Raw genomic sequence first — 24,249 nt, 5'->3', positions numbered from 1 at the left:
AAAAGTCCAGAAGTCTGTCTCAGCGGTGGAAGCTGCAGAGAAGGCGATGGTGTTATCTGAGTTTGACAGAAGATACTGACAACTGTTGCAAGAACAAGAAAGACATAGCCCTGGAACAGTGCAATGACGTCCTACCAAAGAACATGTACGAATGGAGGGCTCACCTTTGACCTGATGCAGCATTGTGTAGTACTTCACAGAGTTGACGATGTTTTACGAGTCTTATTTGCAGAACAATCAGACATCCAGTCTCATAAGGACATTAAACAGGGAAACTATGATTGGACTCTTGAACATTAATATCATATGTTGAGTAACATCACCCAATTGGGAAATAGTTCTCCTGCCTTTGTCTTAAATGCATGCCTTTTGCCTTCCCATTGTGCAAGGGTTTTCCATCAGATGGACATACGTAATGCAACACTGTTTTTGCCATTCCCGCCCAGAAATTTACTTAGCTCTGTGTTTTTGGTTAAGGTTGCACAGCTGTTCCCTCTGCTTCTCTAAAAACAGAAAGAAAAGCCCCTTTGTTGACACGATGCAAAGTCAGTCTCTGGATGAGCAAGACTTATGGGGTCTTCCATCATGAGAAATCTCTTGTCAGTGAAACCAGCTTTGCTCAAGTGAGCAGCCAGCTTTTGTTTTACCCCTCAGCCAAAGACTCCAAGTGAGATGCATTGGCTTTTGTGCACAGTGGAGATGACTGCAGTGCTCAAGAATGCAGGCTACCTTACATCCCTCCAGTAATGTGACACCTAGTGCATTTTCTGTTCCTTTTTTAAAACTCATCCTATTATTGGAAGTTCCTAATGCAGCTCACCATTGCTTGCAGCGCCGGTATGGATTGCGCAGGGCGTCTTGCTCAAGGGCATTTAAGCAGCCATGGGAGGCTCGCTGACACAACTGTGGACTTAAACACAACAGGTACTATATTTGTAGAGCGGTCAAGATACCACATCTTCCTTTTCAAGTTGGCCTGTGCCACGTTCATGTCATGTTTAATTTCAATGCATGGAAGTTGCAAAAAAAAGGAAGGGTTTGCCCTCTTGTCAACAGATGCTTACTCTAATCCTCATTTATAAACTTAATGGAAACGTGCTTTAAATGTGGAGCTCTCCGAACGAAGTAAGAAACTTGCCAAGCAAACAAACGCAGACAAAAGTCTGCATCTATGGGTGTCAAACATTCTTGGCGCCACTCAACAAAGATAAAGAGTAGATTCATTAAAGGTGCAAATCATATGCATGTAAATTGCTCCTTTCATGTTGATAGAACCTGATGAGCCGGCTCTTCATCAGTCAATTGTGTTGATTTTTGGGGAAGAACAACCCAGACTGATCTTCCATGCTTCACATCGACTTGACTTTGACTAGGACGTCTTCTGTCAGGGTGGCTGGGACCCTTCGTAGTTCAAGACACAGCAGCAGGCGTGTAGCACTGGGTAGAACGTTCTTCCACTGCCATTAGCCGGCTCGTACCAGTGTTCTTTGTGAATGGAGCTGACGTCAGATCAGAGGCCTTTTCTTACGGTTTTTTAAACCGGTCGGATTCCCCAAACGCACTGAAACCTGAAGGCCGGTTGATCGATGGTCGATGGATTAATCTCAGGTGGTCAATCGTGGGCAAGTAAAACGACTTTTTATTATTATTAGTCTTCTCCTTGTTTATTGTCTGTGGGCTTGGTCATGTTCCGTGCTATCACTTTGACCAGGGCTTTGGGTCACCCATCGATATTTGAAGAAAAGGTGGATTTCTCCCACCGTCGTTGTTATTTGTATTTTAATTCGGACGCTGTGTGTCCAGCAGGGCGACGGTGTGGAAGTTGAAACACGGGCTTACGCGGGCGTCACAGACCTGTCCCAGACTTCAAGCCTGTGCTTTGTTCCAGCAGCCCGTCTGCTATTTTTATTAGAGCCATAAGCTACTTACAATGTATGCTATGTCATAACAGGTTAACCTGATATTACCCTGCCTAGTGTTGGGTAACTGCCTCCCCCCTAATGGCTTTTTCTTTCTGTTTTTTGCTCTACGTCCATTCAAAGATCTACGGATTGGCATTGTGATATGCACAGAGTACTATCTGTCAGCTACAAACAAATATTTGTCGTTGCTTAAACGAGAGGCAGAGACAACAGCAACACAAATTGTGTGTGTGTGTGTGTGTGTGTGTGTGTGTGTGTGTGTGTGTGTGTGTGTGTGTGTGTGTGTGTGTGTGTGTGTGTGTGTGTGTGTGTGTGTGTGTGTGTGTGTGTGTGTGTGTGTGTGTGTCAGGCACCGTGCCTCGTGTTGTATGAGCAAGCCTGAATCACGCTGCTGTCACACAGTTGCTCTGGGCACTTGTTCCCCCGTTTGTTCTGGTCTCCCAGGCCTGTCTGCTGACCCTGGTCTCCCACCACATCCTGGGGGAATACCCCGTTGGAACCAGCCGCCACGGAAAGCTCCCTTGTGTTTTAAATAAAGGGGGCCGGGGCATGCATGCACATTACCAGCATTTCTCTGCAGACAGTTTCTAGGTTGTGTTTGTTTGTTCGTTTTCATTCCTCGCAAATTCCTTTGCTTCATTTGACAACAGATGTAGAAGAGGGGCTTTTATTCTATATTACTTTTTATGGGGGGGAATTGTACCTTTTTGGACGACGGGCCGTCTAAACGTGTCCCATCTGGGGCCACTGGGCAGCTGTTTTGCTCCGGCAGCGCTGAAATAGACTTCACGAGTGGGCTATAGTTGGGCCTGTGGCTGGAGCCTCAGACCAGAGTGTGGCTCTCAGCGGCAGCCCATAAGGAGCTGTCAGGGTGTGCAACAGCTGGCCCGGCCGCTGTGCGGGATCCACCCAGCCGGGATGGCTCACAGGCACCCAGACACAGAGACACAGAGACGGAGAGGCATGGAGGCAGAGGGAGACGTGGAAACACAGGGCGAGATGGATGGCTATTGACACAGAGCATAACTTATGGGGAGATACAGCGAAGGGGAGTTTTCCATTGTTTGCCTTTGGTACGGCTGTGTTTCGCTCCGAGCACGCTGTCAAAGACAATTTTATACTCACTCTTGTCTGTGGGGATTCGGTTTGGTGTGAACGCCCCAAAGTGAAAATCTATACCTTGAGAATTTATACGATAACCACAAACACTGTGACTGCCATTATTCTCCAAAACGACAGTCAACAGTGTTTTTACGTCTATAGTTATCTGGGATTGGGTATTTCGTATACTCCGAAAACCATTGAACGAGGTTGGAGGGTTGGCCGCTTGCGATGCAGGACATTGATTTGCTTTTTTTTAAAAAGGTTTCACTTTCTAAAAGTATATGTCAGATTGGCCTGCACGATAAATCGTTATGAAATCGATCTCGATTCACCCCTGTGTGGATTTAAGTTTTAAATTACTTTGATTTTTTATTTTTGTTTTGCCTTCATTTACAGGTGGTTCAACTGCTGGTTCAGTAGTTATAAAAGGCCAGCAATTAAAGACAATGTGCTGCTATATGTACAAAATAAATCAATCCGGTTTTGATACTGCACTTTAATCAGTTATTAAGGGCCATATGACACACAAAGTGCTAGAGGTGCCAAAAAACGATGTTTGGTACTGCCATCGTGATATAAATTCTAAGCTAAGAAATCGTGATTCATATTTTTCCCCGAAGCGTGCAGGCCTAGTGTCAGACAGACACATACAACTTAAGTGGTCCAACAATGTACTCCCAACATTTCCTATTGATTTTAAAATCGGATGCGAGTCGGTTGGCCTGGAAACCATCATCACGTCACCTAACATCCTGTTTCGCTACATGGATCATCAGGTCGATCAGGACGTAACCGGGCCAATCAGGGACTGTGTCGTATATGATGACGTAACCGGGCCAATCAGGGACTGTGTCGTAGTTGATGACCTTACTGGGCCAAACAGGGACGTGGGTGTTGATGTAATGGAGGGCGAAAAAGCCTACTTTCCACTGAGTGAGCTCCACGCCAGTTTTAATAGTAAAGGCGCTTACTCTGCGGAAAAAAAAAACATTTCTCGCTGTTCTTCCGACTGAATTGCACAGCTGATTGGCCGAAGTTTGTCTGTCAGGGCAAATAACGCCCTGCCATCGATGTGGGTGAAGTGTTCCACAATGCTCGGTGTAGCGAAACTGAATGAGAGGTCACGTGACCAGGATGGTCTCCGGGCTAAGTATCGTGTTGTCCCTATGAAAACAAATATGGCCGCCGTGGACAATGTCTCAGAGCCCCCCCCTCCGCCTTTAATTCATCATCAGTTGTCTGTCTACCCCCCTCTGTGGCGGGACGGTTCACAGACGCAGACAGGTAAATCACCGTCGCCGGCGGGACAGTGCCGTGACTGGCGACAGATCGGGCGCCCCAGGAAACCCAAGCCCCCTTTCCTGTTGAGCTCCAGCAGCTGAGCCACCCGGCTAGCCGCGGGAAGCAGGGCTAACATTAGCACCGAGAGTGGCTGGAGGCGGAGGGAAGAGCGCTAAACCTCACTGGCGCAAGGCCAGCAGTGGAGCCTGCGCTCCTATCACATGTGTTTGTTTGGGTGCTACGGCTAATGGGAGATGCTAGCTGGCTGCTAGTGTGTGTGGTTGTGTGTGTAGCGCTGTCTTTCTGGCGAGTCGCCAAGGCTGCTAGCTGTACTGAGAAGCTTTCTGCACTCATTAATATTGATGGCGAGTCTGTTTGTATTGGGAAAGCCTCTGCTAGTAGGCTATTTATTCTGACTGGAACTGTAGCCGCGAGCGACTCTGTGATAGAGGTACACGGCTGAAACTGGTCTGTGATGAACCAGCCGAGATCTGGGCTACTGCATCTGGCTCTCAATAGTCTGAGCTGTTTGCGTTCTGCAAACTAATAACACTGGTCCCTGGTCAGACAAAACTTGATATGGCAATATTGAGGCATAACTTTATGTAGCAACAACAACAAAAACGGCACAAAGTTCTATTCTGTGCAGTCGTTCATGTTTACATGAAGGATGTTGACGATGGCATTCTTGAGTGGCAGGATTTGGAACAGCTGAGAATGCGGTCCCATACTGTAGATCAACAGCTGTCTCCCGGAAAACAACGGCTCAGTGTTCGCCGTCCTCAAATTAGTCAAACGCGATGGAATGGACATTTCTGGAGTTCACTTGTCACTTGGCTGTCATGTGTCTGCCGTTGATGGAGGTTGTCTTCTTGGTTACCTTGTTGTTTTACATGTTTCTTTCTGCTCGTATCTTTTAAGTTATCATTGAACGAACAAAGCACATTGAAAAAACTTTAAAAAAACGAAAAACATCAAGAAACCGCCCAGAAAGGTTACCATGAGTGTATTTTTGGATGTTTGTTTGGACAAACATTGTTTGGATGTTGAGGTGATTCAAACAGGAATATATTGCACACATGGGCATATGGACGTCAGAACAGCCCTGATTTCAACCAGCAAGAGCCAACTATACACCCACTCGGTCTCCTATGGATTCTATATGACCACTAGTAAAACATTAGCTGTGAGACTGAAGTAGCCAGCCCTTCTCCCTTCATTACGTTGAAACGAGCCTAGCTCCTGAGCGTCGATGTGTTCTGTATGAAACGAGTCCAAGCATCTTGGCTCTGACGTTTCCCCCCCCCCCCCCGACTCCTGTCTCTCCACCTAGTTTCCCAAACGCCCATTACGTTGTTGACAGTGCCGGCTAGCCCCTGTGTGGTGTCTGGCGCGTCTCTCACTGCGGCCGTAATCCCTGGGCTTTGGGAGCGGAGGGCCACTTGTTTGCACTAGTTAGCCGGTGTGCCGTCAAAGCCCTGTGTGTTGCACAAAATGACAAGCGCATGCCGTTTCCATTATTCCAAGGTTTAGCGCCAGCACAGAGGTAGAGAGAGACAAACAGAGCGAGCCATTATGTCACAAAAAGGGACGCAAGGTTTCTCAAAATAAATAAATAAACACTAAAACTGCGTTGTTCTGGGAGATATTTCGAGCGTGAGTGACTAAATCACTAAAAGCTTTGCTTTTGGCATGGAACCGTCGGTTTGGAGCGATGGACCACTGCCCACACACTCTCAAGCAAGGCATCCCTCTCCTTTGCTAGGAGGTTGCGTGGCCCCTGGAGCACCTAGGCCTAGGTGCGTGTGTGTTCAGCCCCTGACCCTTCACTCCCCCTGGGTCTGGTCTCCTAGGCGACGGCTGTAAATAATGTGTTCCTGGTGGACTTGTGTGGTTATATAAGACCAGGGGAAGGAAGAAGTGGGAAGTCTGCTGTTCCCTTCATGACTAGGTCACCGGTTTCCCTTGGCCCCGCCGTGTGTGTGTGTGTGTGCGCTCTCGGGGGGGGGGGGGGGGGGGGGGGGCAGTGACAGACGGCAGCATTGAGTGTTTGCTGCTCTCACTCTTTTTTTTCTTTTTTTTACTGGAGGAAGGAAGCCGGATTTAAAGGTCACTGGAACATCTGTAACTTGCGTGTGTGTGTGTGACGTTCAGCAACATGGCCGTGTTGTCGTGGTCACTAACGCCAACGCGTTGAAGCCCGGGACCCTAAATCCCGGGGTCTTTGGTCTCCGGTCCTTCCACCCGGCTCCGGGAATGACTCTGGGAGATAACAACGTGGGCTGTGGGCGAAAAAACTTTCCAGAGCAGCAGCGCCTGTGGCCACACCGAGCCCAGAGTGTGTCCAGCAGATTAGTCCTGCAATGTTGATGTTTTTCTGTCCGGTGTCGGTGTGTGATTGCTCTAGTCTGCGTCAACAGACGCAACCCACGGACAGGACTGTGGAACGAGATGAAAGATTACAGGTTGCGCGTGTTTTCCATCGTTCTTTTGAAAGTTTGGTTTGTTCTGCGCGGGCCTTATCGACGTTCAAAGCACGCACCACCCACCCAACACTTACAGTTTGGGAGTCAAACGCTCAAGTGGTTTTGAACAATGTAGGAAAGGATGCTTTTTCTATTTAGTTTCACGCTGGCACTGAACTCCCTTTCCGTCCAGCGTTTGAAACGCGTTCACCCGAGGCGACCTTCCCGATCACTCCGCTCCACAGCCATTCTCTGTCCAGAGATTCCACAGTAAACATAAAACATGGCTGAGGGCTTGTTGACGAAAATGTTCTCCTTTAATGGAGCTGGCCTTCTCTCAACAACAGATCGATGCGTTAAACGCTTCTTGGCGTCGCCATCAACTCTGCGGTTCATAATAATAATCTCACGGGGATCAGTTTCTGATGACTGCCGCGTCGGTGACGCAGGCTGAATCCTAGATACTCCTCAGCGTTCATCTTGACATGGGTTCGAGGGGGAAATGAATAACAATACACAGTGCAGGACGGGCGGTCTGGTCAGCCCACGTCGGGGTTTGTGAATGGTTGTATTGTGACTCACCCAGGGGTGAATATCAACAGAGCCATCAGTGTCTGCTGTCCCCACCGCTGGCAGAACCCTGGCTCTGTTCTCATGAAACCTGCCGGTGTCAGGAGATCTCGGTGCGAGCTCCAGCGCCTGTTGTAGCACACTCCACCTCCACCCTAACCACCTCCACCCAAACCCCCTACACCGCCTGGACTCCTCTGGAAGGGCCCAGTGTTTATGAGGCTCTGGTAGCAGGCTTTAGAGTGTTTAGTGAAGGGACGATTGCTACAGTTTTAGCTCTTTCTGTCTGCCTTAATAAATAAAAAGTTGTTAAATTTAAGTGTATGACGTTTTAAAGTGTGATGCCATACGAATTCTATCTTTTACGTTCCCTCAAACATTTAAGATCTCATAAAATGTGCCAGCAAGAGCTGGTATCCGCGCCGAGTCCGAATCATGACGTAATGACGATAACGCCATGATTATACCTCTGCTTCTGCTCACCAGACCCCCTCTGTATGTTTCTCTCTCCCTCTCCCACAGGAAATGACCTAGAGGCCTTACAAGATACAGTTGTGCTTCCGTCGCTGTAATCTGTGTCTGCGGAGAGAGCCCACTGGTATTCCTGGTGAGTATCAACTACCTCAGCCAGACGACCCCGGCACACCCTGCAGCAGGCCCAACAGACCCCAAGGGACGTCCCGGAGCTCTGGTGAAGAGACACCCTCCCAAACGGACACGCTCCCAAACGGACACGCGCGGGACCGTGGAAGAAGCCTCGCTGGCCGCCGGTTCCTGGATGAAACGCTGCTCCTCCTCCTTCTTCCTCTCATCCGAGGGGTGCTGAGACGGACTGGTTCCGTCGTCGGGTAGCTCCTGGTCACACGCGGCGGTCTGGGACCCGTCACGCACCGCTGGTGGTGTCGCTCCTCCGCTCTAGTTAGCTGGTTACCGTTGGCTTGACCGGCGACCACCTCCGCCTATCTCAATCGTACCCTTTTTTTTTTCATGGCAACTATTTAATAGATAAGTTGTTGTTTTATAATTGCGGTGTTCGATCTACATCTAAGTACATCTATGTGAATATACCGTCTACGTATTTTCCACTTCCGTCGTTCAGAAGGGCGACCTCTGGAGCCCCGCACTCCACTCGCACGCTGAATCCTAGAGCTCCCGTGCGATTCCCCTCGTCCTCCTTTATGCCACACGGCCCCAACCCAACCCCAGGGGCCCTGAAGCGGGCGTCCAGGCCCGTAGCGCGCCCCCGGTGCGTCTGATGTTGGTCTGCAGCAGGGCTGCATGCACCACGCGCTCCGAGCCCCTCGGTCCGTCCCGCCGGCCTCCGTGTCTCCCGTCGTCCCCGTTCAGCCCTCTCTGAGATGAGCCTCTGGCAGGGGAACTCCTGAGGTGTCCTCTTACCCCGACGTGAACAGCCACCCGCTCTCCCGTCGCCTCCTTTTGTACGCCCTCTCAAATCGGAATCTCCCCATCCCGCGACCACCAGAGTCGTCCAGCGCCACGGCAGCGAGCGGTGCCGGTCGCGCCCAGTCGTATGTACAGTTGCAACGCGCCGGAAGGTAAGATGGACTACAAGCGGCGCTTTCTGCTCGGCGGGTCCAAGCAGAAGGTCCAGCAGCAGCACCCGCAGTACCAGATGCCCGAGCTGAGCAGGACCCTCAGCGCCCCGCTGGCCTCCTCCCCCTGCTCCCCCGCCCCCCCCTCCATGGGCCCCGGGGGGGGCGGGCCCCCGGGCGGCGCCGGCGGCCTGGCCCCTGGCCCGCCCTCCGGCACCACCACGGCGGTGGCGGACATCCAGCAGGGCATCTCCAAGTACCTGGACGCGCTCAACGTGTTCTGCCGGGCCAGCGCCTTCCTCACGGAGCTGTTCAGCGGCGTGTTCCGCAACTCCCACTACTCCAAGGCCGCCATGCAGCTGAAGGACGTGCAGGAACACGTCATGGACGCCGCCAGCCGGCTCACCGCCGCCATCAAGCCCGAGATCGCCAAGATGCTGATGGAGCTCAGCGCCGGCGCGGCCAACTTCAAGGACCAGAACGACTTCAGCTTCCAGGACGTGGAGGTGGGTGCTCTGCCCGGGGTTAAAGGGGTGGGTTGAGGCCACCAGGTGTGACTGGGATTTAGCCATGACAAGCCATTTTCCACGCGGTTTGGCCTCTCATTTACACGAAAACGCAGTTTTTGTCACAGAAAACGATCATTTCTAAAATCTCCGGCCAAAGTGGAGATTTCTGAAAACGCCGGTTATGTGTTGTCGTGTCAACGGGGAGAAACTGTGTTTTAGGTTCTGAAGCGTCACATTATGCGCCAGGAAATGCTTAACGTCATATGAGCGCCCTATGTTTACAGTTTGTTTGTTACAGGAAGACACTCGTGTTATTCGTTGTTGTTGATTCTGAGGTTTCTGATTGGCTTGCATGGCTTTATCCTTCTCCCTACTAGAGTTTAGATTCTCTGCCCGAGCACGAGCACGACCCGACCCGACCCGACCCGCAGGCCGGGTCGGGCCAATATTTCCCACCACTATCCTCGGGCCGGGCCTTTGATCTACGATTTTTTTATTTATTTTTATCATTGGTTTATTGGCCTAATCTGAGGAGAAATCTATGCCATAAACAGAAATATTATAGGCCTTTATTACACGGGTCTTCTCAATGCCGTGGAACGCTCCGTTCACTTGCATGGTTAGTAGTCCGGTAGTCTCGCAAAGCCAGACCAAACTACAGCAAGTAGAATGGTCTGGAGCCACGCTACCTCGAGCCGTCTATCCGTGGGGAAACTGGGCGGGCCTGTTTTTATTTCTTTAAACCAATCACAATCGTCTAGGGCGGGGCTAAGCCCGGGAAGCAGCAGCTGTGTCCATGCAAAATAGAACATCTTTCTTCCTCAGCCAATGCTGCAAGCAAATCTTTTGCAGTTCTTTGCAATTTTCGACGGAAAGAGCCAAACATGCCAACTTTACAGCGCCGTCAAAGTCCTCTTCAAAACTCGCCATACTGCCTAGTTTCCGAGTTTGAGGGGGAGCAACCGGAAGGGGAGGAGTCGCGGCCAAATCCGACGCTAGGCAATAGACGCTGTCCACTTCCGTTCAGCCAGACTAGTAGTCCGGTGACTTGTCAAGCCCAGCGTCTTCCGTTTCTAAGCGACGTCACCGTCTTTGCGGACAAATTATTTCTCTGCTGATCAACACTGAATGCTGGTAACGAATAAATTGTAAAAAGACACACCATGTGTATTTATTTTTTTGTTTTGTCAAGTAGCCGTGTAATAAGCGGGATAATGTATAGAACGTCGCCGGTCATTGTCGAAAATAAGCCCCTTCAGGGCGAAGCAAGACAGCTTCGCTGCGCGTCGGTCGGTGTACTGTTCGCCCTGTCGGGGCTTATTTTCCCGATAATGACCGGCGTTCTATACATTATCCCTTACATATATATTTAGCAGAGTAGGCCTAGTAACAAATGTGTACAAAGTTACATATGTATTAAAAAAAAAAGTCGGGTTGAAATCGGGCTCGGGCTCATAATTACGGTAAATGTGTCAGGTCGGGCCGGGTCGGGCTCGGACAGAACGTGCACGGGCTCTGGGCGGGTCGGGCTTGATTTTCTGGGCTAAATCTAAGCTCTACTACATTGCCGCCCATAGGTTTGGCATAGTTATAATGCGCTCGATGGCGTATTTATGCGTTTTGATGTAAACGACAACTTTTTTGAAAACCATGCTGTGTGCACAATGTTATTTTTGAAAACGGAGGCGGGGGAATATTCATTTCTATAAATACCCTGCTACGTATAAACGTGGCCTTAGTGACATCAAAAGTGAGTGTCCATCCAGATGAATGCTGGATAGATCCACCTGTCTACCAGCCTACCCAGCTCTCCCTGGGGTTAAAGGGTGGTGTTAGGCCACCAGGTGTGAGTGTGATTAGCAATGACAAGCGGTCTTGAAAACCTGCCTTTTCCTGGGGCAAGTGAGAATGTCCATCTAGATGTATGCTGGATAGGTCAGTCTACGAGCCTACCCAGTGGACTGCAGCTAATGTTGCTTATCTATCCAGCATACATCTAGGTGGACACGCCCACTTGTGATGTCACTTAACAAACTGCTAGTCATGGCTAATCACACTCACAGTCACAACCGGTGGCATTATATCACTGCTTTAATGTATTGAACATGGTGTTGACATGTGTTTGGGAACACTGATCTGTGCTTCGTATTGGGCTTCAGCCAATCACCAGCCAGTGATGTTAAAGTTTCCTAGACATCCTGCTGCAAGCAATGGTTATCAACACATCCGAGTGTCGTAGCATTGTTCCCTAGGTGCTTCCTCCTCTGTGGAAGATCAGAGCTGAGCTCCCTGTATAATATACTGAGATGTGATGGCGTTCATGTTGTTCGTCATCAGGCCTACAAGCATGTATCACACAATAACCATAATGTTGGGATGTATTCATTTTCTACTGATATATGGTAAGATGACCATGCTGCTCTAGCGATTCTACTGGCTTTTTTCTCTTTATGCACCAGTATTAATGTTGCATGGTTTATAGTTGGTTCATAGAAAGAAACTCTTCTTATGGCTTTTCAAAGCAATAGTGTTAATATTTGCTTCGCTGCAAAATCTTATCATTAATATGTGTCCCAAAAGTATCCCATAATAGTCAACGTATTGCGTCAATGGTACTGCTTTGCAACAAGCATGTGAGCGTGGGGGATCTGGGATCTGGCAACCATCTCCTACCCACAATCGACACATTGTTCAGAGTTAAAGAGTCAAATGAAATCACAAGAAAGCGATCCATCTGGATTTATGTGGTTGTATATCATCTGTGAAACGTTGGTTTTGTTTGTTAGTGTTTTCCATGTTGTATAATCTCTATCGGCACGACTTAAACCCCTGATTTGATCGTGAAGAGGAGGAATAATGAAGCACTATTGACTGGAAGGAAACATTCAGCCGATGTCAGGGTTTGAGAGAGGGGTGTGAGAACACCCCGGGAAGCCACCTCCCACCTGCCCACAAGTCCCTCCCGCTTTCGCTTTTTTGCTGATACGTTCAGAGTGAACGTGTAATTTCTTGCAGCATGGTGAAAAACCTCAGATAGCCTGCCTGATACACCACAAACACGTGGGAGATGGCATTCAACCTCTCGGATAGTGAATCCCTGTTCTGAACTGTTCTGAGGGGAAAGGCGCTCCAGGGATTGTTAGTGCTGCCCTGAATCTGTGCTGTTGTGCTGTTGACCAGTACCTCCATATCCGCTGGGGACCAATATGATTGGTCATCATGCGGGCCAGACGAGCCCGGGGCAGTGCAGTCCGTACCCTTGGTACGGGAGAAACCGTGGGGGCCATGGTGGATGGGGCTGTGCCCAAAACTGCAATTTTGTACCAGTCAGTTACGCTGAGCCTGTGTGGTCGTAAATATGCACAGATGAATATTATTGGAAGCCCAACTCTGTGAGGGTGCAGAAGCCCCGGTTAGGCCGTGGCCTCCTCCACTGTCTTCAATTCAGTTGGCCTCCACTGTCTTCAATTCAGCTAGCCTCCACTGTCTTCAATCAGCTAGCCTCCACTGTCTTCAATTCAGCTAGCCTCAACAGCCTTCAATTCAGCTAGCCTCCACTGCCTTCAATTCAGCTAGCCTCCACTGTCTTCAATTCAGCTAGCCTCCACTGCCTTCAATTCAGCCAGCCTCCACTGCCTTCAATTCAGCTAGCCTCCACTGCCTTCAATTCAGCTAGCCTACACTGTCTTCAATCAGCTAGCCTCCACTGCCTTCAATTCAGCTAGCCTCCACTGTCTTCAATTCAGCTAGCCTCCACTGTCTTCAATTCAGTCGGCCTCCACTGCCTTCAATTCAGCTAGCCTCCACTGTCTTCAATTCAGTCGGTCTCCACTGTCTTTACGTCAGCTAGCCTCCACTGTCTTCAATCAGCTAGCCTCCACTGTCTTCACGTCAGCTAGCCTCCACTGTCTTCAATCAGCTAGCCTCCACTGTCTTCAATTCAGCTGGCCTCCTTTGCCTTCAATTCAGCTAGCCTCCACTGTCTTCAATTCAGCTGGCCTCCTTTGCCTTCAATTCAGCCGGCGTCCTTTGCCTTAAAATTCAGCAGGCCTCAGCTGCCTTCTGGCATATAGTCTATGATTGTTGAGGCAGAAAGAGGAAAGGGCTGACACTTGGCTTCACGATGGCCTTATTAAAGTTAGCGTGTGTTATTAACTTAAACCTCAGTATCTGCACCAGAGTGTTCTGTTTGTTCAATGGAGCCAAACAAAGCCGGCCATGCCAGCTAACTTCCTGACAAAAAGGACACTGCTGGCCTCTTGATTCATGGTTGTTTCTTTGAACTTCATATTTTTAGTACACTCAATCTTTGGCTTCTGGGTAGGCTACAGCAGTAACAATGAGGGAAACGCACACCAAACAACACAAGGATGGTATGTTAATAGTGTAATGTTCAAAGAACAGTCCTAATATGGATAGTCAAGGCCTTGCGGTGATGTCACTTTGAGAACATGTTGCTCTTTTCAACCAGTAATTAATGTCGGATTTCGGGCTCAGGACAGCGAACTGAATAGTTCCCTGATGTGGAGACCAGCGTCGGCCAAGTTCTATCCTGAATGTTTTCTCCGGCGTTTGATCAGATCCAGTGTTTTTTTCCTGGCCACTAGTGAACCGATCCAGTTGGATGTAGGTCATAAGTGATGCTGATGAAGGCCATCTCATGCACGACGCATTAAACACTCAAACATTCCCCTTCTAAGAAACGCATATCAAAGAAACGCGTCCCTTTCCCGTCACGCACAAAGTTATCTATACCCTCCCTTTCTTTATCTCCCCCTCTCTCTCTCCCTCCCTCCCTCCGAGCCTTCTCTGTTAACCCAATCCAGCTCTGAGTCCGGGGACTTGTGGAATGTGGAGCTTGAGTCATCCCTCTTCCCCTCTTCCTAATTCCCTGTTTTCTCTGCTCCTCCATTGATGAGCCCAGAATGTCCGGGCCGGTCTGGGAACACAACCAACCTCCCTCTCTCTCTCTCTCTCTCTCTGTGTCTGCCCCCCCCCCCCCCCCACGGCCTCACGCACCCCAGAGGCCAAGTATGTGTGGAAACGTCCCGGTCTGTTGAGAGGCCGTCTGCAGGGGCCTGCTAGAGGCTGAGAGCCAAACTCCAGTAGGGGGGCTGGAGAGAGACTCTAGAGTGACACACACACACACACACACACACACACACACACACACACACACACACACACACACACACACACACACACACACACACACACACACACACACACACACACACACACACACACACACACACACACACACACACACACACACAGAAGATCTGGGGGCGATCAAGGGGGCTATGGGTCAACCAGAAGACAGCCACCTCCCCCCTTCTCTTCCGCCTTCTCAGCCCCGCGGTTACGTTGAGAAAACACACACACACACACACACACACACACACACACACACACACACACACACACACACACACACACACACACACACACACACACACACACACACACACACACACAGCGAGGGAGAGATGGGCTAAGGAACGCTCAAGGTATAATTTCTAGCCGCTGTTGTTGGATGATGGGGGTGGGTGTTGGGGTGTCATGTGACCATTGGGGTATCTGTGTCGTGATTCTCTACTAACCCATAGCAGGTGGACTTACTATGGAGACAGGGAGATCAGTATGGCCAGGGACAGGGATGCAGAGAAACATGACGGAGAGAGGAGAGTTGAGGAAGTGAGGGGAAGGATTTGGGGAGGTGGAGGAGAGATGGGCCGGTATTCACTAGACTATTTGGTAAAGTTGATTGACTATGCTGAGGGTCCAATGGTGGAGGAAATACATTGTCACCACATTAAGCGACAACGCGGCACCTGGTAACTGTTACCAAACAAGGTCACGTCTGCGCAGTACATTTCACCTGATTTATAGAGGGCTACTTACTATGTGACGCACTTCTGTTAAGAAAAAGTTATAATCATGTTTAGCTTCACACAGGTACATCTAGTTCCCACAGAACCCATCCCAGGTTTGCTCCGGGGCATTCTATCACTGGATACCTGATTTATAACCATTAAAACATTACAATAACCAGCCTGGGTCTGAGCGAGGGGGGGGGGGGGGGTCGTCGATGGCCACAGCATGAACCAGTCGTCCCAGCACGGATCAGGTTGAAAAACCACAAACATGGAAAGCCAGGCTGGTTAATGCCGGCCACCTGTACCTGGGCCGGCTCGGAGACTGGAAGGGCTTGAGCTGCATCTGTTCATAATAAAGGCCCATGACTCACACAACCCCCCCACACCGTTATGGCGTCCACAAACCCAAACAGCGAATACATATTTTCTCCAGGTCTGGGCTGCTAATAAACTACGACCGGTGTTCTGAGAAAACGCAAAGTAAAAGTTGTTGATGGATTCACTGTCTGCCGTCGGAGGTGGAGGGGAATTTGCCTGGCTCCACTCAGCTGTCTTCCCTCCCATTTTCCAGCGGCAACGTGTGGGACGCGGCCGATCCGATGACATGTGTTTCCCATTAGCCGACGTTCTCTTTTAACTCCTGCCTGGTTATTTCATACTTTGCAGCACTTTGTCCAAGAGCCCCTTTGAGCTGGGTGCGTGTAGCGTATAAAAACCCTTTTGGGACGTCACCTCAATGATGTTAATCAACGCCTTCACGATACCGTTTAACTCACTTGACAGTTAATTCTTTCATTTCATGGATACATCTGTCTATTGAGACCGGGTCGATAACTGGTTCCAAGATAAGTGTGTATGCGTCACCGTCAGGAATTCACAGCCCGGTGTTTACTAGGTCTCGGCCCTGGTTTGCTGTCTCCCTGTGTGTTGATGGAGGCTGCAGACTGTAGTATGCAGAGTTAGAGGCCGTAGGTAAATCCTGTTTTGTTTATGCTGAGCAACTGGAGATGCATGCAAACGTATTCATTTCTAGGATTCAGGGGGCGTTCTCGGTTTGGTTTGAGAATACAGTATTCCAAGAGGAAGGCTCGAACCAGGAGGGAATGGCAGTGATGGCTACATTTATCACGGTGGGACCATGCTGTTAAAGGAGTGGACACTTTTACCTTTACTAGCCGATGCATCCCTTAGCAGATTCATAATTGGGCCTATTCTGCCTCACTTGATTCCCTTTTTGTCCAATGCTATCTTCTGCTCTCATGTCACCATAGAGTTCTCATTGAATCCTTCTTCAGTGATTTATTTTGTTGCTAATATGCAGGTACATTGAATCAGATTCAGCAGCGTTCAACATTAGTAGCAGCAGCACACATGAGGCACCATGAGTGACTGCAGCTCCGATGCGTGTTGTTGCTGCTAAGGTTTGAGTCACAAGGCAACATAATCAGCCGTAACAAGGATCCTGTATCGCTGCAGACTGCCAGGGGTTGGACTTGCGATATTTTGAATCCCAGAAATAGACCGTTGACCGTTTTGCTCTGTCTTTGTATTTTTGTATGCACTATACCGATATTTTTGTTATTTTAGAAGCTGTTTTTAATAAATCGACAACATCAAGAACTTTCTTGATGTATCAATGCTGCTGTGAAGATACATCAAGGAGGCTATAGATGTCGTGATGATATATCAAGGATGTTGCACATGCTGTACATGATATTTGTAAAGAACTGCACTTGAATGCCAATTCACAAACAATGTGTTTTAAACCCAATACCACACCACTGCTTAATTTTCTTTGGGTTTGAATTACTGGTATTTTGGAGACGTGTTTAGTTCCCTTACCATAACTAAAGCAGTTGTCTGATACACATGCAGTCCCCTATGCTGGGCTGTGTTGCTGAGCTTCCTCCTATTCAGAGGGGATGACCGAAGGTTACCCGGCTGGCTGTCAGCTCTTTCTGCTGGAGTGACAAGTTGAGCTGCAGAGTGATGGAGGCCCGGCCTGGTTGTTCCGGTCTGCTTTGAAGAAAAGCCCTGGCGTCGTGGTATTTCTGTCTTTACAACTCAGCCCGCGACCAGGGGATATTTTGAGGGTCTACCTGAAAAACAAAACTCAGGGGCCGGGGTGTCTGGTTGCTCCCAGGACAACAAACCAGGGCTGAACCGGACTATTCTTACCACACACACACACACACACGCAAGCACACACACACTCACACTCTCACTCACTTAGAACATGTATATACAGAGAGGGCAAAGAGGGTTTTTCTAACGTGGCCAATGAGTTGCAGCTATATGATTAGTCGTCATGTAATTCACTAGGCTTACTACTTTGCTGTAGAGCGGGTAAGGTGTATGGCCAAGTCTAATAGTCTTTTAACACACCTGCGATTTAGCCTCCATGTCTCTTTGCCCACCAGCTATTTAGACAGCTCATTATCCAGCCCAACATTGGCTAATGGGCTCTTGATTCATGGCACAAGGTGGACTGTCCCCCAAGATTAGACTTTATTAAATCCCATTCAGGAGTTACGCTGGAAGCTCTGTGGAGGCCAAAGGAAAGAGCTGTTGAACTTGCCCTTAGTGTGTGTGTGTGTGTGTGCGGCGCAAGCGCAACGATGAAATGGCCCCGGAACAGGTGACCTAGTGTGACGTTCTCCTAGCCTGAGACCTGCGCCGCATTAGCGCCGAAACCGGCTCCCCACAGTGTGGTTGGACACTCTCACTCGTCCCTCTCTTTAAGTGCTCCAGACGTCACACACACACATGCGTGTCCATGAGTAATTATGAGCTCCCTCCTGGGTTAAAGGCGGTGTAACATTTCCCCGTCTCCCTCCGTACCCATGCTCATGCATTTATGTACCACAGTGTCAGTCCCTTGGTGTTGTATGTCCTGTCACTTAAGAATAGTACTTAGCTTTGTGTAGCATCTTATCCTAGCTATTTCCTGCCCCACAGGGACCACAATGGAAATAAGCCTTTGGTCTTTATTGGGTCATCCCTGACTATTTATGTATTTTAATGAATGACACAGAGTACATTTTTATGTTTTATATAGAAAATGGTGAAATAAAATCAATCAATCAATCTTTGTTGCATTCAGGGAATGGGTTGACCTAGCGATTGTTAGTGGTTGTCATTTGGTTCTACGTACAGCCGTACTGTACCGACAGCGATATACTGTTTCTCTTACTTCTGAAATGTATTGTACTTATTGTAAGACTGTGGATTAAAGCGTGTGCTGAATGGACTCAACGTGAACGTGTCATTGTGGTGTCTCCAGGTGCTGGGCCGGTGCTTCCGGACGGTGATGCAGGTTCATTTCCAGTTCCTGTCCCAGGCCCTGCAGAAGGTGCAGCCCGTGGCCCAGTCCTGCCTGGCCGAGGCCCTGGCCCAGGCCCAGGAGCGCCGCGCCAACGCCCGGCCCCCCAGCAGTGAGCACGGGGCCCCCACCGAGCTGGAGGACGCCGCCCGCTCATGGAAGGGGGCAGCTGAGGTACGCTGTCAGCTGGCTGAACATCCACCACCCCCTCACTAACCACCACCCCCACCACCACCTCACTAGATACCACCACCTCGCTAGATACCACCCCCTCACTCAACACCCCCACCCTAACCAACTCACTAGATACCACCACCTCACTCAACACCCCCACCCTAACCAACTCACTAGATACCACCACCTCACTCAACACCCCCACCCTAACCACCTCCACCTCATTACGCACCCCCTCCCTAACCCTAACCACCACCACCTCACTAGATACCACCACCTCGCTCAACACCCCCACCCTAACCACCTCCACCTCATTACGCACCACGCCTCAGAACCCGTCCATTGACATTGTCTCTCCCACTGACCCCTCGGGAGTTTTGTAATCGGAGCCGGCCAATCAGTCACCGTGGCCCACTTGGAGGGGGATAGGGGCCCGATTGATCCGCTGGGCCCTGGCCTGCTGCACCGTGGGCCCGGGGTGGCTGGGGGGGGGGTTATAGGACGGAGGGTGGAGGACAGAGGGCGGAGGGCTCTGGCTGGGGCCTGGAGGAATGCGCTGTGAAATGGGCTTCGCTCGGACCACCAGTTTCTTTCAGCCCCTTTAAAGCGGCCCGGTGTGGAGGCCTCAGAATGGTCCTCTGGGGACGTGGAGGGTTTGCTGAGCGGCAGGGTTTCAGCGGCGACATCGATTCACAGGTTTTAAGACGGGGAGATAAAGTGCAGTGAAGTATCTCGACCGCTTTTCCCCAAACGTTGTAATTACAGTGAGGAGAAGTTTAAAATAAACTATTTTCCGCTGAAACAAAAGGGGACGTTTCCAGTTGACAGCTCATGAGTGGGGTCTCAGCGGGTCGCGCACAGCAGCCATTCAGCTGATCAGATGAATCCAGTGGGGTGTCCGATCACGAGATTGACCCTGATGGTTTCCCGGGGCCCCCAGGCGACGGGCAGGCTGCGGGAGAGGGGCCGTGACGGCTGCCTGGCCGGGCTGCAGGTGCAGCAGCTCTTCTGCTCCAACAACACCTCCATCCCCGAGCACCAGCTCAAGGACCTCAACGGACGGATCGACCACGCCCTGCAGGTACGCACACGCACGCACGCACGCACGCTGCTCGGCCCCCACACACACAAGCATACGCATACACGCTAGGGCTGCTCGATTATGGGAAAAATCATAATCACGATTATTTTGGTCAATATTGAAATCACGATTATTCAAACGATTATTTTTGAGTTTGAAAACATGTATTTTTTCAGCATGTCTCTCCCAAAAAAACTTTGTTACTGAGATCTTTGAGATTTCGCCTTAAAAAAATGCATGAAATGGTCAAAAAGAAAATGTTCCAATCTAAAATAATGTAAAGATATGTATGCAGCTGTTCTGCCCTTTCTATCAAAGATAAAATTACAAAAACTTGATTATGTTAATTTTGTGATCGTTAGGGTTAGGGTTAGGGTTAAAATCGAAATCGCGTCAAAATTTGATTAATCGCCCAGCCCTAATACACGCACACACGCATGCATGCACACATGCTGCTGGACCTGCAAACACACACATATGCACACGCCTTCATATACGCATACACAGACGCACACATACACACATCGATGCACATCGATACATGCAGAAATGTCCTCATACCTGGGAATGTAACATGATACTGGTGAGGAAGTATCCTTTTGAATACTGTGACCAGTGGAGCCAGTATCTGCATTGTTCCACTGACCCAGCTATCTGTAAATCTATATCTTTGTGCCTGGTCCCCTTCTATTGTGCGTTCTGTGAATCGGGAAGTCCGGGTGTTGGTGTTGGTGGGGTTTGGGTGTCCACGTTTATAGGTCAGTCCCTGTGTCGACTTGTAGCACTCACGGTTGGCTAATCTGAAAGTCCCTCTGCTGTTCCCCCAAGGCCTACAAGGCGGCTCTGGACAGCATGGGCCACAGCGAGTACTCCCTGAAGGCCGGCTTCCACCTCAACCCCAAGTCTGTGGAGTCAGCGCTGCAGGTGGGTTAGGTGATACTTAGATGATGCTCACGGGGATAAATGCCCCGTCGAACCCAAGCAGCATTGGTACTAAGTGTGTGTATGTGTGTGTGTTTTTCTGTCTGTGTGTGTGCGTCTTTCTCTCTGTGTGTGTGTGTGTGTGTGTGTGTGTGTGTGTGTGTGTGTGTGTGTGTGTGTGTGTGTGTGTGTGTGTGTGTGTGTGTGTGTGTGTGTGTGTGTGTGTGTGTGCAGGGCTGCTGCAGCGAGGCGGAGGCCCAGCAGGCGGGCCGCATGCAGACCCCCTCCCAGCCCATCCAGTGCGAGCTGCCCACCGTCCCGCTGCACATCGGCTCACACTTCCTCAAGGGCGTGTCCTTCAACGAGTCGGCCGCCGACAACCTCAAGCTCAAAACGGTAGAGGACACACACACACAAACACTCACCACACACAGAGACTCTCTCTCTCACACACACACACACACACACACACACACACACACACACACACACACACACACACACACACACACACACACACACACACACACACTCCGTTGGCGGCACGCACACAATACCATTGATCCAATCGCCGGTTCATTCTTTTTACACAAAGGCGGAACACACACACACACAAACTATAACACACACACACACACACACACACACACACACACACACACACACACACACACACACACACACACACACACACACACACACACAGAGAGACTCACCACACACAGGGACTCACACACACACAGATACACAGACACACATACTTGAACACACACACAAACATAGACAGAGACACACACACACAAACAGAGAGACACACACATACAGAGAGACACACAGAGACGCACACAGACACACACACAGAAACAGACACACACACACACTGCCATTGCTTTCTTGTGCAGAACCAAATAGCTGGCATATTGCCGCCCTGTGCGCTTTATCACAGCTGGCCAGCGTTTAGGAATCAGAGGAGGGACGTGCCACAGTGCCTAGTTATTGGACGCATTAAATATTCGTCGGTCAGCAACGTTGCTTTCTAAACAATAATGGCGGTTGGACTCAGTGTTGAGGTGCTTCTGCTAGTCGTACACATTCATTTCACAGCTAGGTACGCCGACCTGGGTTGCCCTGACGGAGAAGTTTACGAGTCGGTTTCAGAGATTTTGAAATCCTCCGTTGGCGGCACGCACACAATACCATTGATCCAATCGCCGGTTCATTCTTTTTACACAAAGGCGGAACACACACACACACACAAACTAGAACACACACACACACACACACACACACACACACACACACACACACACACACACACACACACACACACACACACACACACACACACACACACACACACACACACACACACACAAACTAGAACACACACACACACACACACACAAACTAGAACACACACACACACACACACACAAACTAGAACACACACACACACACACAAACTAGAACACACACACACACACAAACTAGAACACACGCACAAACACACGCACAGTAGAACACACGCACACACACACATGCACACAAACTAGAACACGCACACACACTAGAACATACACACACACACACACACACACACTAGAACACACACACACACACACACACACACTAGAACACACACACACACACACACACACTAGAACACACACACACACTAGAACACACACACATACACACCCGCACGGTTCCCTCCCGGCCCTCTACCCTCCAGTGTGTCTGGCCCCGGCCAACAAACTGCCCAAGATCAAAAGCCACATTGTTCTTACCTCTGGCATAACGTGGTGGCTGGGACTGTGCCTTTACATAACTCAGATTTACTGCCGGTATACGGCCTCTATTCATGAGTCAGGCCTCTTTGTGTTGCCCCTTGCCTCATACGTGCTCGCACAACAATGGTGTGCGTTGGCTGTTGTGCGAGCCACGCTGCACGAGTCATTGTATGAAGGTTGAATAACATGACCCCACAGGCGGGGGTCACTCGGGGTCAGGGGTCACGTGGGTTTATGTGCTGGTACAGAGCTAGGTCAAGGGCATTCACAGCAGGGATCATTAATTGTATTGACTGTAATGAGTGTTGGAAGTGACTGGAGCTTTTGTGTGTCTCTTCCCCCCCCCCCCCTCCAGCACACCACCCTGCAGCTGATGAAGGAGGCCCTGGGCCAGAACGGCATGCCCCGCCGGGAAGACTCCCCCGTCACCGAGGTCCTCAACCAGGTGTGCCCCTCCAGCTGGAGGGGGCCCTGCAAGACGGCCGTGCAGCTACTCTTCGCCCAGGCCGGACTGGTGAGTGGGGAGAGGGGGGGTGGATGGATGGGTGGATGGAAGGATGGCAGATGGGTGGACGGATGGATGGATGGACGGATGGCGGATGGATGGATGGATGGATAGATGGGGGATGTTGGAAGGGTGGATGTCAAGGTAGGGGTGGTGCTAGTGGTGGTGACCGGTGTTTGGTCCAACTACCCCAGAGGTCATAAAGGGATGAGGTCATCGCTTTTTCCTTGCATTGAATCAAGAAATATGGTTGCTAGGGGAACCACCCTGGCTCTCGTTTCTCACAGTGTGTTTTATGACCCGTCTTCCATCGGCCTCAACACGTCTGTTGGCCTTCCATACTTCAAAACCCTGTGGAGCTCAGCTCCATCAGAGCCTCATGAAGCCTCCCTTCATAACCTCCCCTCACAGCTGGGGACTTTCTAAACTCTATGCTTTTTTCACAATCAAAATACTTCCTCAAATGTAGTTTGAGGAAGGGTGTCATCGTGTTTAGAAAATGCATCCAACCATCTAGCCATAATCATCGACTCACAATAAGTACATTTGTCAGAAGAAAGAGAAACGACAATATATCACTGTCGGTACAGTAAGGATTTCCATAGAAACAAGGGCCGAGCACTGACAATTGTTAGGTTAACCCATTCCCCGTACACAACATAGATAGCTAGGATATGATGCTACACAACGCTAAACGCACTCTTAACCAGTGCTGAGACACCGAGCCACGCCTCGCGTGTGAATGTGGAACAGGACCGTTACTCCTCCACACCTCCTCGAGGACGGGCTGAGCCTCGTGACGCAGACACAGAGAGGGTGCGCTGTGTTGTGCGGAGCATTGTTGGGCTGAGCGGAGAAGACGAGGAGTTCTTCTCTTCCTAGAGGGGCCGGCCTGGCCAGGGGTAAACAAACACCGCAGACGCGCACCGGGGAGAGGTCTGCATTCCTCCGCAACATCTGGGCCAAGGATGGACTCCTTCAGTCTGCACTACGCCCCCATCTGTAGGGAGGTGTGTGTGTGTGTAGCAGCAGCAGTGTGTGGTCTGATGGTGTGTGTGTGTGTGTGGGGTGGGGGGGGGGGGTCAGGCCTTGGCAGAGGTCCTCTCCAGCAAAGTAATAGATAGATGATCTAGTGCCTGGTCTGAGCTCCAAACTCAACCAAAATAGATCCCT

At 50.1% G+C, this 24,249-nt stretch overlaps 1 protein-coding gene across 1 annotated transcript in view; it reads left to right on the top strand.

Moving 5' to 3' along the window:
- LOC130404100 (granule associated Rac and RHOG effector protein 1-like) overlaps window positions 1–24,249 on the top strand; it is a 39,430-nt gene that overhangs the window by 2,856 nt on the left and 12,325 nt on the right. The window contains exons 2-7 of the mRNA XM_056608714.1: window positions 7,865–9,401; window positions 18,567–18,779; window positions 19,720–19,860; window positions 20,689–20,784; window positions 21,016–21,177; window positions 22,927–23,085. Of these exons, the coding sequence (XP_056464689.1) occupies window positions 8,874–9,401; window positions 18,567–18,779; window positions 19,720–19,860; window positions 20,689–20,784; window positions 21,016–21,177; window positions 22,927–23,085 (1,299 nt within the window). The 5' untranslated portion in view covers window positions 7,865–8,873. The remainder of the gene's footprint in view (window positions 1–7,864; window positions 9,402–18,566; window positions 18,780–19,719; window positions 19,861–20,688; window positions 20,785–21,015; window positions 21,178–22,926; window positions 23,086–24,249) is intronic.

This window comes from Gadus chalcogrammus, chromosome 14 (assembly GCF_026213295.1).
Source record: "Gadus chalcogrammus isolate NIFS_2021 chromosome 14, NIFS_Gcha_1.0, whole genome shotgun sequence".
Lineage (NCBI taxonomy): Eukaryota > Metazoa > Chordata > Actinopteri > Gadiformes > Gadidae > Gadus > Gadus chalcogrammus.
Note: the sequence above shows the minus strand (reverse complement) of the source record. Positions and strands in the feature narration are given on the sequence as shown.